This window comes from Lepidochelys kempii, chromosome 3 (genome assembly GCF_965140285.1).
Source record: "Lepidochelys kempii isolate rLepKem1 chromosome 3, rLepKem1.hap1, whole genome shotgun sequence".
NCBI lineage: Eukaryota > Metazoa > Chordata > Testudines > Cheloniidae > Lepidochelys > Lepidochelys kempii.
In genome coordinates this window covers 31,782,636-31,797,715 of record NC_136382.1, presented here as the reverse complement: position 1 = coordinate 31,797,715, position 15,080 = coordinate 31,782,636, and the positions used below count along the sequence as shown (strand labels likewise).

The 15,080-nt window shown below is 45.7% G+C and overlaps 1 protein-coding gene across 4 annotated transcripts in view; it reads right to left on the bottom strand.

Annotated features, from left to right (window-relative positions):
• Positions 1 to 9,029: 9,029 nt before the first annotated feature.
• The window catches only part of CYS1 (cystin 1), a 46,599-nt gene continuing 40,548 nt past the window's right edge, over positions 9,030 to 15,080 (bottom strand). Inside the window, exons 3-5 of one of the 4 annotated variants that reach the window (XM_078852071.1) lie at positions 14,816 to 14,904; positions 13,829 to 13,889; positions 10,445 to 10,522 (exon numbers count right to left, since the gene is read on the bottom strand). In XM_078852071.1, coding sequence (XP_078708197.1) covers positions 13,842 to 13,889; positions 14,816 to 14,904 — 137 coding nt within the window. In that variant the 3' untranslated portion in view covers positions 10,445 to 10,522; positions 13,829 to 13,841. Of the gene's footprint in view, positions 10,523 to 13,828; positions 13,890 to 14,815; positions 14,905 to 15,080 lie in introns of all 4 variants that reach the window. The other 3 variants (XM_073336030.2, XM_073336034.2, XM_073336032.2) reach the window with 3 other exon arrangements.

Here is a 15,080-nt window from a genome sequence, read left to right as displayed (position 1 = left end):
GCCATTGGAGGAGGAAGACCATGAAGAAGAAAAGATCCATGGAAATAGGGTTCCCTCCCAAGAACTCTGTCTTCTCGATGGAAGAGGAGAGGAGGAGATTCCTGCATTAAGGGCTCCATCTCTGTAATTAATTCAGCATCTTGTGTGCATGAACTCTTCTGCTTTTCCTGATGCCTTTCTCAGTCTTTCTGTCACGGGATCCACCCATTGCACATGGTGCTTCCCCCTGGCACCTCAGGGGATTAGATCTTGCCAGGTGCTGCCCACCTTTGGTGGTGTCTCTACCCGTCATCTCTTTCACTCTGTGACCCCTCTCTTTCCCAGACCTGCAGCTTCCTGTTCGTGGTTTGGCCCTCTGGCTGAGTCACTGAGATCCTCCCCTTACAGGGAAGTCAAAATCCTTCTGGATCAACTGTCCGGCAGGCGTCTCCAATGCCCTGCACCACTTCCCAGTGGCTGGTAGGGGAACCCAGACCTGCCCTCTACACTGGGTTCCAGCCCAGTAACCCTATAAAAGCAGCCCAGGTCTGCATGGTCCTACCCCTTGCTGCTGTTTTCCTGGGCTTCTTCCTACTTATCTGGCTTCCCCCTCTTTCTGCCAGCACAAGCTCCCTCCCCGCAGGGAGTGGCTGCAGACTACTTCCTTGCAGCCTCTTGCTGCTCACAGCTCCTGGGCTTTATACAGGCCCCCTCCTGTTCCTGCCCAGCTTCACCCATTTCCAGTTTGAGGCCTGTGCCCTGTTTCCTTCCTCGGGTGTAGCCTGGGCAGTTAATTGGCCTGCCTAGCCACTTTAACCCCTCCACCCCTTGGGCAAATGTTGTGCCACCTCTTTCAGGAGTCTCTTAATGGCAGGTCAGACCTTAAGAAGCTACCTGCCCACTCTTTCCTCAGACTTTGTAACAGCTTGCCCTAAGCCTGCTCCTACTAACAAGGGGACAGGCTTGTGTAATTCACAATGTTGGTGTAGAATCAGACTTCATTATCTTAAATGTTCACATAAAGTTGCTCTAGTTTAACTAAAGCCTAGTCTACACTTAAAACCTATAGTGACTAAAATGGGGTTGCAGTAACTATTTTAGTGGCCAAAAGAGTTATTTTGAGAAAATAGAAATCTGCAAGCCCTCCCTCATACACAGATAGGCTTAGAGAGCTCTCTACTGCTGCATTAATGGAAAAAATGACTGTCTAATAGAAATGACTGGGGGGAAAAAAAATGAGGCTGTCTGCTCATACATTGCAAACTTTTGCAGCTTAGTATATATTCGTCCCCAATACTCTCAGGTTATGTTCTCATTTATCATTTTGGTCACTTTAATTGACCCCCTGCATGACCTCTATCGGTTCAGGGTTTTCTAGTTTGATTATTTGTTTTTGTTTTTTCCCAGGTTTTACAAATACTGTGACCGGGGTTCCTGGGGGGGAGCCAGCTGAGGTCACTCAATTAGGGTGAACTGCGAAGAATGGGGCAGACAATCCCCAAAGCTGGTGGATATTTTCAATACTTAGAGTTACCTAGCCAGCACAAAACAGCTTCTTTATTACTTCACTTGTTGCCCAGAAGCCAACAACACAGTTCCCTTAAAGTAACCCAGCCTCAGGCCTCCCCCCAGATACCCAAGTCAAGAATGATGAAGAATACTGAAAATCTTTTTCATCATATAAATGAAAAGCTTCTACCAATCTCAAAGGATCAGACCTATTACCTCCCAGGTTAATGAATATTCCAGATCTTACCCAAATACACGCTTACAGCCAATTCTTATTAACTAAACTAAATTTTATTAAAAGAGAAAAGAGAGAGAGTATGGTTTAAAAGATCACTATATATACAGACGAGTTCAGTTCTTGAGGTTCAGATATATAGCAGAGATGGTGAGCTTTGTAGTTGCAATGAGTTTTTTTAGAATTTAGTCCATAGGTTATAGTCCAATGTCCAACATCATATTCAGGGTGTCTCCAGCTTAACTGGGACCTCAGTCTCACGACTCAAACATCCCCTGATGAAGCTTAAGCAGATCTGAGATAGAAAGGATTGGGACCCAAGGATCTTTTTATACAATTTCAAGCCTTCTTTGCCAGGTTGGAGTTCCTTGGGAAACAATGGGCTCTCATTTCCTAAGCATCATCATTAATTGTTCACACAGATTAACAAAAGGCAATTGCCTGTTTTTCCACCATTTACAGGTGATTTGCTATACACTTCAAAGAGATGAATACAGCGGTATCCCGTGTTTATACTTCATTTAAATGCTAGGATGTTCTTTTGATTTCTGAATTAACAGAATACAGCATAGGGGACTGTTGATTACATTGTTGACCACTACCCGTATATATGTAAATACACAGAAACACAAACATCATCTCCCCATATGTCTTTAAGAGTTGAATTTGAGTCATTCATCCTGCAGGATGTTTAACCCGTTCTGGCCATGCGTCATAATGAACCTTGAATTTTGTTAGTTATATGCTATTTCCCTTTTCATGTATTTATATATTTTGGTTCATTATGTGTTTATATTTAATATAAAAACAATAAATACTAAGTTTAAAAAATAAAGCCTATAGCGGCATAGCTACATTGCTTGGGGTGTGGGGGGAAAAAACATACACCCCTGACGCCATAGCTGTACCAACCAAACTCCGAGTGTAAATGCAGCTGCACCAACAGAATGCTTTTCTGGGTATAGCACATCGTTCGGGGGAGGTGGTGTTCCTATACTGACAGAACTCCTCGTCATCCTCCTCCTGATTTAATTAAACTGGTGCAAACCCCTCTCAGCCACTTACTTTGATTTAAACCAGGCCTATTTTAGTTTAGTTTAAGTCGGTTAATGAATTAGTTTAAACTGGAATAAGTGACTTTTAAAGCAAAAAAGGTTTGCATTAGTTTGACTAATTAAAAATCATACATTTAATTAAATCTGCAACTTTCTTATCTAGACCCTTATCTAACGGTCCAGGTTTCAGACCTCAGTAACTCGGGCTCCCTCTGCTGCAACTTGAGGAGTGCCCATCAGGGAATATGTTCCTGAACGTGCAAATTTACTCTTTAAGATGAACTGAGGTCATTTTTTTTCTTTACATGAGGCCTTCCATGTTTGTTGTGTATCAGTAATTTCTCTCTATCAAATGTGCTCAATTTACAAGTAGAATGATAATTTTTTCTTAACTGCAAACTCAGCCTGATTGAGCTTTTTCTATCTCATACATAATCACCTGTTACACAGGTTAGGTCAGCATGCTAGGCCACTGTCTTTGACCTATGCCTTCAAGGACACCTGTGCCATAAATAGATTTCCATAAGAGTGCAGCTGATGGAAGTTTACTCAGCAATTCCAGAGATGCTGCACAAGAAGGAATAGAATTTAGCTCCCACTGTACTGGTCTGTTGATTCTATGAATAGCAGCAATAAAAAGCAGTTAGAACTTACTTTTGTTACTGTAGTCAGTAGAGATGAAAAGGCTCCCAAGAAGCAGATCTGCTGAGTAAAAGTGTCACTTTTTACATATGAACTCTTCAAAGTATAACCGCACTCTAAACCAGCATCTTACCCGAGCCCCTAGTTAAGACGCCCATTGCTCTCTGGAGCCTCAATTTATTTCTGAGGTTTGATCTTTGGGGCCATTAATGTTCATTGGCCTTTGCTTTCCCTCCTGGAAGGGAGCCTTACTTGTGGCCAGAGTCTGGTCCAAAAATGGCATGCGCACACACACACACACACACAGAAAATTCACAAAAAGGTCAGTACTTGGAGAAATCTGATCATCTCTACAAGTGGGTCAAAAAAGCAGCAAAATCTTTTAATGAAAATTTTAAAAAATCTTGAACATCTCTACTCATGACAGTCACCTGGGTGGGGAAAGAGAAGGAGCGAGTATTGCCATTACCTGCAATTCTCTATCCCAGATGAACTAGTGATCCAAACTCATCTTAATTTTCTTCTCCATGTAGTTTCCTTCTCTGCCATGGCATCTCCCTTCCTAACTTTTGCCTGGATCCGCAGCCTTTTCCCACTGAATGCATCCGATGAAGTGAGCTGTAGCTCACGAAAGCTTATGCTCAAATTAATTGGTTAGTCTCTAAGGTGCCACAAGAACTCCTGTTCTTTTTGCGAATACAGACTAAAGCGGCTGCTACTCTGAAGCTTTAGGAGGAAGTTCCTCAGCACTCATTTGATGTGCTCAAAGGGCTCTCAGTGAATCTTGCTTGTACTAATGGTAATAGGAAGTCTGATCTTGCCTTGCTTTTTGAGAGAGGGACCTCAAAAGGAAGATAAAGCTCTAGATTTTATTCTCCCCGTGGGATCTTCTCTTGTATCCAGTTTTGTTGACTCTTCTGCAGGATGTCTCTGTCCAGTTGAACTCCATTGAAGTAGTTGCCACCTGCAGGTCCGAAAGAGAGTGGCTTAAGTCAATACTAGCTGGTTGGTGTGCTGCCCCACTTGTACCAAGAACCATAGTCAACTCCAGCAGCAGCCAAATGGAGAGGTCAGGATCCACTGTGCTCAGCAGCTTGAGGGCTGCTATCTTTTTAGAAGGAGGGAGCTGTTTTCCCAGCCCAACTCCATTTCCTTCATGGCTGGATTGTTCATCCTCTTTACATTTCAGCATACATGTATACATGCATACAGCATACCATAGGTGCCGACTTTTACTTTTTCCCAGGGGTGCTCCACCCCAATTCTGCCCCAAGGCCCTGCCCCCACACACCCCCTTCTCCCAAGGCCCCACCCTCACTCTGCCTCTGCCCGCCCCCACTCTGCCCTCTCCCTAAGGCCCCTGCCTTCCCGCCATTCGCTGCCCTTTCCTAAGCCCCTCCGCGAGCTGCCAAACAGCTGTGGCTGGTGGGGCTGGAGCACCCATGCAGTCAGCGCCTATGGGCCCACCCCTGGGCAGGGCACTACTACTCAAGCTGGATCTACACTGGTGGCAGCGGTTTCAGTGGAAAACAAAATTTTCCTACTTTCTAGTTGTCTTCTGTAACATAGCAACACCAGTACAGAGTTCCACCCTGATGGAGACAGGCACACCTGAGGAGTCAGGAAGTCGTCTCAGGTATTATAATCCAGGTGATGGGAAGAGAGTGAGACTGGCTGTGAAAAGCCTTCATCTGAGTAACCTACCGGAGTGAAAGCTGCGAGGTTGTACAGTAGGCTGTATTATTAGAGCTGTGAGTATTGGTTAACAGAGTACAGAAGACACACTTTAGTTTGCCAACAAAGACTGTTTATTACCACACCAAGCATATAGATAAATACAGAGCAAATATTGCTGCTTATAACAAGCGAGTCCTCATTGCTTGATTTTGGCAATTTCCATGTTAATCTTTCCTATCACCTGCCCACACAGTAAGTCACAGCTCCTCCCATTTTGAGTCTTCAATTTCTAGCTCAGTTTGTCCCCTGACCAGTTTTTAAAGCCCTGTAAAAAGGTCTGCTGGCCCATAGCCAGCCTATGAGAGGGTATTTCCCTTCTTAAAACTGCTCTAGAGGTAACCACTTTTTCTAGTTGTTTTTAGGAGACAAAGCAACCAGTGGTTTCCTCTCTAAAGGTCTTGCTGTCTTTGTGCTCCTTCCTGTACAGGTATGTACATACTCCAGGAAAGGCTAGAATGCTACAACAGTGACTACACCCTTTTTATTTGTTTTCCTTGTTCAGTGGCAAGGCATGCGCCTATCATGGTAGTAATGTCATGAAAAGCAATCCGCAGGTAAGAAAAAATTCTTCTGTGTATTATATCTTCAAAGGTGCAGTTCTGCATTTGCAAAACCCCAATTTGCATGTAACTCAGAAGTTGAGTAGATGCAAATGGCGTAAGCACAAAAGTGGCTTTTGTTCTGTTTTTGGAAGATTTTGGCCTAGTTAACTAACTTCTAAGAATTCTTTTCAGGCTCTTAAATTTCTTACCATTACAGAGTCTTTCAATGTTAATCTTTTTACAGACCAACTAGTAAATCTTATGAACGCCAAATTGCCTTCTGCTAAGTTGTCATGCTGCTGGCCAGGTCTTCAGTTTTTTTGGCCTGCTGTCCTCTGCACAAGACTGCTTTTCACGAGACAGATGGTCAGTCAGAAGCCAAGATATTTGCCTTTTGGTTAATATTTATATAAAAATCTCTTATGATCTAGTTTTTTTAGTTTGCATGGCATGCTCTGAAAGCTCACTTTTTGTTTGTTTTTGTTTTAAACACTACACTCAGTGAAAGCTAAGTAAGTGGCTGGAGCTGATAATCTATTTAAGTGGTACCATGGAAAATGTGACCCTTTCCTTAACCCTCTGACCAACGGTGGTTTGGTTTGGTGTTTTTTAAGAAGTGGCTGTGTGTAGAATGGTTAATAGCCAGCACGGCACTAAACATAAGGTAGTTAGTTTGTGCAAAGTTCAGAACATACTGTATTTGTATAATTTTGTATTTACGTGCTGCTTCTAGACAAGGGAAGATACCATGCTAAATTGTGGAAAATATTTTATTGTTTACTTGGAGAGGACTGAAAGTTTTTTGCACTAAATACCATGCCCTGCTCCAGTACACTAGGCTGTATATGTCATGTAGAAGGGTAATGACTGAAATGACAGGCCAGCTACCCAGCTGGTGTATCTCAGTGTAGTCCCATATGTTTAGGGACAGGCTAGATGAGATGCTTTTTTAAAATAGGAATGAATTTTGTCATCTTATGAACAACTGGCTGTCACACAGGGGAAATGGCCATCACAGACAGGACTAAAGTATGATGTCACCCCAAATGCTAATGGGGAGAAAATAAATCATCTTGCCAGGCAGGTTAGATTTCAATGTTCAGGCCTAGTGCCGACCTCCAGGTACATTTCCTAATAATCAGTCAGGGATGACTATTTCTTCATGCTTTTTATTTTAATATTTTCTCTTTCTATAAAATTCCCAGAACACAGTCTTTTCTTTAAGACAACCTGAAAAGCATTCTTAGCTGGAGCAGTTATAGAATACAGCTGCAGAGAGAGAAACTGAACTCTGACCTCAGCAAGGCAGACAGGGCTGTCCTTACCCATACGCAAAGCACGCAGCTGCGGAGGGCACCAGGACATTTGGGGCACCACATTTCCTGGTGCCCTGCGCAGCTGCGTGCTGCTCCAACCCCTGCTCCGCCCCAGCCCCGCCTCCACTCCACCCCTTCCCCAAGCCTCTGCCCCTGCCCTGCCCCCACTCCCCAGAGGACTGCTACAGGGGTCGGGCGTGCACTCACCGTGTGGTAAGTGGAACAACCCGGACCCAGCCTGCTCCGCTCCTCTGGCTCCCAGCCGCGCCGCTGGTGAGTGCAGGGGGGTGGTTCCCCTGCCCCCCAAGGCTGGGAGCCAGGGGAGTGGAGCGGGCTGGGGCCGGGGGCAGTCCCCCCCCCCCCCACCACAGAGGCCTGGGGGGCTGCATAGGGCACCAAAATGGCTAGGGACGGCCCTGAAGGCAGAGCCTGGAGCAGGGGAAGCTCTCAGATACTGAAGGAGGCTGTGATCTCCCTGCCTACACACTATAACAGGAAGGTCTGGCAGCTCAAAGTGTCTGGAAAGTTGGTAGATTTCTCCAGCCTGGGATTCCAGCTGAGCGGTCCTCAACTGACATGTGTGCCACCCTTCTCCAGCCTCCCTAGTGTTACATTGGGGTGTGGCCAGAGGGGTACTTTCATCCATCTATTCATGGCTGGTAAAATGAACCCTGGAGGCCACAGCCAGCTGCCATATTTTAAAGCATCTTGGTTGTCATCCTAAAGTAGGCAGGCCCCAGCACATAACTGGCCCCAGAATCAGAGAGCCACAAGCAGTTCCTCTGTGGCTTCCTTCCCCTCATCTGTGCCTAACACAAACTGGGCACCCCTTAGAATCTGGCCCTCTGTGTCCAAGAACAGGCTCAATCTAAAGGAAGAAACCTGGATAGCGTAGAAATCTAAAAGTTGGCTAGTTTCTGAACAAAAAGGGGACACACCATGCATGCAGCATCATGAGTAGGTACAGCCACTAGATTTAGAAATCTTCAGATATTTTTTATGTTCTCTACAAAAAATGCACTATGTATTCTGCTCACACTGATATAATTTTGCTTGCTATTATGGCAGGTTATTGGAGATTAATTTCGTTTAATTTAATTCTGGCCAATGTAATAGAATATGGACCTTGGCCATATAAATTCATGTTATTACTTTTGTATAATTTTCAGACATGGTAATATTATTGAACGTGTTGTTTCTACTCAAGAACCAGTTATTACCATATTTTCTATTTTTGTGTGTGGTTCTACTCCTGATACGTTAAGCTACCTCCCCCAACCACTGCACATATATCTTTTGACTGACAGCAGGATATTTCTGGATATACCAAGCTAGGCTCTCTTAGTGCGCAGTCAGTGTCCCCACATGGCGAGCTAGTGTGGAGTAGCTAATTGAGTACCTAGTACACTTTAAAGTCACATTTTAGCTTATTTAGCATATTAGCACTAACATCCCCATGTAGACATGCCCTAAGTATAACTTCCATCTCATTGGGTACCACACCAGACCTCCAACAGGAACATTTCTGTCCTTCTCTATGCAAAGTTCACACCACAATGATACCCACCATCTGAGTACATAAGCAGGACATCTTTTGGAACACTGCTTCTTATCCAAACTGGTCAGTAGGGTTTTTTGTGCTATCTGCATGATCCTCTCCATCCTTCTAGAATTGTGCACGTCCCCTTACAGATGCACTTTGTCTCTACTATCTTCATATTCCTGGAAGATTCATTAAAAGGCTATCAGTGTGCTGAAGAAGCACTGAGTAGGGGAGGACTATGAACCAGCATGGAGACGTATGTGCTCAGTCACATTGGCTACGAGAACATGACAACCTGGAGATAGCCACAGGTTCCTCATTATGTAATCTGGAGGAAAAACTAAAACTAGATGCCTCATTAGGAAGAAAAAATCATATGCAGTGAGACCACATTAAAAATCCTACTGGATATTTCCATGAAAAAATAACAGTTGGAGGGACAGAAGATTGATCACCCAGTCTCTCTCAAACTGATACTTTTGCCTTTTATTGAGAATTATCTGGAACATAGACATTTGTGAAATCTACACCAAAATACAAAGGGAAAGTCAAACCTTGACATCTTAAGGTGTATCCCACTGTTTCCATTAACATGTGCCTCATTGATTTGCCCTTGAGATTTCATCTGACGTGTTATGTTCCATCAGAGGACAGAAAGAAGTTATTTTTTCTAATTCTGATAAGCAGCTACTCCAAGTATATCAGGCTCCAAACCAACCAACCAACCAACCAAACGCACAGAAACCTTAATTAAAAAGTATAAGGCTTCACTGTCAATCATACTGAAAACCTCTGAGTCTTTGCGCTTATAGGATTTTTTGTTTTACTTTTCTGACCTTAGTGATAAATGTGGTGAATTTTAAATTAAGCACTAATGAAAATTCCTGTGTAAGCCCAAAGTGTCAATTTATATCTAACTCCAGTGCTGGAGTGCTGATTTGTGAACTACTGCTTTTCAATGATGTTAAAGCCCATCTCAAAGTGGGTGACCCAACAGGCGCGTACATGTGGCATTGGACCGGTATGTGCACGTCATTCTGTCCTTCTGATTTCCCTGTAGCTTCCATTTCTGTAAGCCAGCAGGTAAGAAACTAGACGAGAATCTTGCCTTTTAAGGAAGCAGGACTCTTGACAATTTCAGTCCCCTGCCTCTCTGGAAAAGGGGAGCTAGAAGGAACAGAGCCATGTGCACAATCAGAACAAATCCCACACCTGTTGTTTGATAGAGAACTGGGATTTCAACTCTTAGATCCTGCAGCCTAAGTTTGGAATGATTGACTCCCTTCCCTCCCTCTTTCTGTGCTGTGGAATATTTAAAAAAAACATGTGGGGGCAAATTCATATCTGGTGTAAAGAGTTGCAAGCTGCTTACCATAGGTCTGAATTTGACCCATAACTAAGTGCCAGGAAAGGTAAATTTTGGATATCTCCTCTCAAGTAAGTATTTATTCAAATGATTTGCTGCACTTCTCTGACTGAAATCACACTGTCAAAATGGCACATCTCAACCTTACACTACATTTAAGTCTTCATACACAAGTATTACTTAGAAACTAGCTTTTAAATATTAATTTACAAGAGGAAAGTAATAAGATCTTATTTTTTTCCACCGCATTGCTTTTGTTCACTGCTCAGCGAGGGTTCCTTCGTTAATCAGTGCTCTTGCTCAGCACTTGCCAAAGAGGAGTTCTTCGAAGTCCTACAATACTAACAGCCTCCTGAGTGGTAACATTCTCTCCCATTTCATTCTCGTCTTTTCCATTTCTTCAGAACAATCTCACTGTGTGCGGGGTTATTTTGTTCACAGAACCCTTGCTCATATGTGCCCCTGTCAGCTATGATCATACAGCACTGGGTCTCAGCGACAGTACTCTTGTTCAATACTCGCCATGAGCTCTTCTTCAGCGTAATCGTACGATATTGGGGATTGCATCTCAGGCTTCTTGTTACTTCTGACTGGAAACCTGGAGGACGAGACAACCAAGTATCTTTACTGTAAAAGAAAGTCAAGCTCTCTGAGATATAGTAAGCCCCTTATCTCCAACAGGGAATGAGAAACAGCATTATTTGTGTGTGCAAAAGTCAAAACAAACCCACCGATCTTACTGAATCATGGATTCCTTAATAGCAGGCCTCATAGTTTTCCGACCCAAAAGACATGTGGTGCTCATTAGTGATCTTTGGGTAACAGTGATTTCTGAAGCAAGCACCGAGAAGAAACTGGAATGATTTTCGCTGGTATAATCGGAAGTGGAATGTTCATGTTACGCATTGTCATGTTACGCATGACAATCCTAGGCTATGTCTACAGCATGAAATTAGGTCGAATTTATAGAAGTCAATTTTTTAGAAATCGATTTTATACAGTCGATTGTGTGTGTCCCCACTTAAGACAATTAAGTCAGCGGAGTGCGTCCACAGTACCGAGGCTAGCGTCAACTTCCAGAGCATTGCACTGTGGGTAGCTATCCCACAGTTCCCGCAGTCTCTGCTGCCCATTGGAATTCTGGTTTGAGATCCCAATGCCTGATGGGGCAAAAAACATTGTTGCGCGTGGTTCTGGGTACATGTTGTCAGGCCCCCCCTCAACCCCCCATAAAAGCAATGGCAGACAATCGGGTCGCACCTTTTTTCCTGGGTTACCCATGCAGACACCATGCCATGGCAAGCATGGAGCCCACTCAGCTCACCATCACCATACGTCTCCTAGGTGCTGGCAGACACAGGACTGCATTGCTACACAGCAGCAACTCATTGCCTTGTGGCAGCAGATGGTGCAGTATGACTGGTAACCGTCCTCGTCATCTCCTGGGCGCTCTTGGCCGCCCTCGGTGAGGTTGGTCGGTCAGGGTGCCTTGGCAGACATGGGTGCTCCTGGCAGACCTTGGTGAGGTCTGTCGGGGCGCCTGGACATAAAGGGGAGTGACTCAGGTCATTCTCTTCTTCAAGTTTTGTCTAATGGAGATTCAGTCCTGTCTAGAATATTGGCAGAGGGATAGCTCAGTGGTTTAAAGCATTGGCCTGCTAAATCCAGGGTTGTGAGTTCAATCCTTGGGGGGGGCCATTCTGCCTCAGGCTGCTCTCCCAGCCAGCAGCACCGCGAGCATCCAGAGAAGATGACGGCTAGCAGTCGTACTGCACCATCTGCTGCCAGCCTACCCCTTGCTCCTCCCTCCGTGAAAGCAATGGCCAACAATCGTTTCACGCCTTTTTCCATGCGGGCGCCATATTGCTGTCAGCATCGTCATCCACCCGCCGCTTCCGCTTCCGCTGCCACTCTGCTCTTCTGCAGACACCATACCACGGCAAGCATGGAGCCCACTCAGATCACTGCGACAGTTATGACCATTCTAAACACCATGCGCATTATCCAGCAGTATATGCAGAACCAGAACCAGCAAAAGCAGGTGAGTAGGCAATGGCAGCACGGTGAGGAGAGTGACGAGGACATGGACACGGACTTCTCTCAAAGTACGGGCCCTGGCAATGTGGACATCATGGTGGTAATGGGGCAGGCTCATGCGGTGGAACGCCGATTCTGGGCACGGGAAACAAGCACAGACTGGTGGGACCGCATAGTGTTGCAGGTCTGGGATGCTTCCCAATGGCTGCGAAACTTTCGCATGTGTAAGGGCACTTTCATGGAACTTTGTGACTTGCTTTCCCCTGCCCTGAAGCGCCAGAATACCAAGATGAGAGCAGCCCTCACAGTTCACAAGCGAGTGGCGATAGCCCTGTGGAAGCTTGCAACGCCAGACAGCTACCGATCAGTCGGGAATCAATTTGGAGTGGGCAAATCTACTGTGAGGGCTGCTGTGATGCAAGTAGCCAATGCAATCACTGAGCTGCTGCTACCAAGGGTAGTGACTCTGGGAAATGTGCAGGTCATAGTGGATGGCTTTGCTGCAATAGGATTCCCTAACTGTGATGGGCTGATAGACGGAACCCATATCCCTATCTTGGCACTGGAGCACCAAGGCAGCAAGTACATAAACCGAAAGGGGTACTTTTCAATGGTGCTGCAAGCACTGGTGGAACATTTCACCAACATCAACGTGGGATGGCTGGGAAAGGTACATGACGCTCGCATCTTCAGGAACTCTGGTCTGTTTCAATAGCTCCAGCAAGGGACTTTCTTCCCAGACCAGAAAATAACCGTTCGGGATGTTGAAATGCCTATAGTTATCCTCGGGGACCCAGCCTACCCCTTAATGCCATGGCTCATGAAGCCATATACAGGTAGCCTGGACAGTAGTCAGGAGCTGTTCAACTATAGGCTGAGCAAGTGCAGAATGGTGGTAGAATGTGCATTTGGACATTTACAAGCACGCTGGCGCAGTTTACTGACTCGCTTAGACCTCAGTGAAACCAATATTCCCACTGTTATTACTGCTTGCTGTGCACTCCACAATCTCTGTGAGAGTAAGGGGGAGACCTTTATGGCGGGGTGGGAGGTTGAGGCAAATCGCCTGGCTGCTGATTACGCGCAGCCAGACACCAGGGCAGTTAGAAGAGTACAGGAGGGCGCGGTGCGCATCAGAGAAGCTTTGAAAACCAGTTTCATGACTGGCCAGGCTACGGTGTGAAAGTTCTGTTTGTTTCTCATTGATGAAAACCCCCACCTCTTGGTTCACTCTACTTCCCTGTAAGCTAACCACCCTTCCTTTCCCCCTTCGATCATCACTTGCAGAGGCAATAAAGTCATTGTTGCTTCAAATTCATGCATTCTTTATTAATTCGTCACACAAATAGGGCGATAACTGCCAAGGTAGCCCAGGAGGGATGGGGGAGGAAGGAAGGACAAGGCCACACTGTACTTTAAAACTTATTGAATGCCAGATTTCTGTTGCTTGGGCAGTCCTCTGGGGTGGAGTAGTTGGGTGCCCGGAGGCCCCCGCACCGCGTTCTTGAGTGTCTGGGTGAGGAGGCTATGGATCTTGGAAAGGAGGGCGGTTGGTTACACAGGGGCTAAAGTGGGGGTCTGTGCTCATACTGCATTATCCAGCATGATAATGGGAGTACATTTCCTGCACCTCAACCATATGCCGGAGCATATCAGTTTGATCCTCCAGGAACCTCAGCATTGACTCCTGCCTTATGTCAGCAAGCTGATGCCACCTATCATCTTCAACCTGCCACCTATCCTCGTGTTTATATTGTGCTTTTCTGGACTCTAACATTGTCTGCCCCCTCGCATTCTGCTGGCTCCTTCAGTGTGGGAGGACTGCATGAGCTCAGAGAACATTGCATCGCGAGTGTGTTTTTTTCACCTTCTAATCTTTGCTAGCCTCTGGGATGAAGATGATAGGGGAAGCGTTGAAACATTTGCAGCTGCAGGAGGAAAAAAAAGGGAGAGTAGTAGTTAAAAAGATGCATTTTAGAGAACAATGGGTACATCTTTCATGGTGAACCTTGCTGCTAACACTACATAGCACATGTGCATTCAGTACAAGGTCACATTTTGCCTCTTATATTGAGGGTCTGCAGGTTTGGTGTGAGAGATCACACACGCAGGGCTGGCGGGCAACAGAATTTGGCTTGCAGACAGCCCTGGTAAGCCACAGTCTTTTGGCTTCTTTAACCTTCATAACATGTGGGAATGGTTTCAAACAGCAGCACCCTCATTTCACATACCAAGCACCCATTGGGTTGGCCATTTGAAATGGGTTGGCAATTTAAAAGGAGGGGCTGCAGTTTTCGGGTTAACGTGCAGCACAAACTCAACTAACCGCTCCCCGCCACAATTCTCTGGGATGATGGCTTCACCCCTCCACCCACCGCGTGGCTAACAGCGGGGAAGGTTTCTGTTCAGCCACAGGCAAACAGCCCAGCAGGAATGGCCACCTCTGAATGTCCCCTTAATAAAATTACCCTATTTCAACCAGGTGACCATGGATGATATCACTCTCCTGAGGCTAACACAGAGAGATAAAGAATGGATGTTACTTGAATGCCAGCAAACACCGGGACCATACGCTGCCATGCTTTGTTATGCCATGATTCCAGACTATGTGCTACTGGCCTGGCGTGGTAAAGTGTCCTACCATGGAGGACGGAATAAGGCTGCCCTCCCTAGAAACCTTTTGCAAAGGCTTTGGGAGTACATCCAGGAGAGCTTTATGGAGATGTCCCTGGAGGATTTCCACTCCCTCCCCAGACACATTAACAGACTTTTCCAGTAGTGGTACTGGCCGCAAATTAATCATTAAACACACTTGCTTTTAAACCATGTATTATATTTACAAAGGTACACTCACCAGAGGTCCCTTCTCCGCCTGGTGGGTCCGGGAGCCTGCCTTGGGTGGGTTCGGGGGGTATTGGCTCCAGGGTGATAAACAGTTCCTGGCTGTCGGGGGAAACGGTTTCTCTGCTTACTTGCTGTGCGCTATCTTCAACCTCCTCCTCATCTTCCTCATCCCCAAAATGCGCATCTCTGTTGCGTGATAATCCATTGACGGAGTCAAAGCACAGGGGTGGGATAGTGGTGGCTGCACCCCCTAGAATGGCGTGCAGCTCATCATA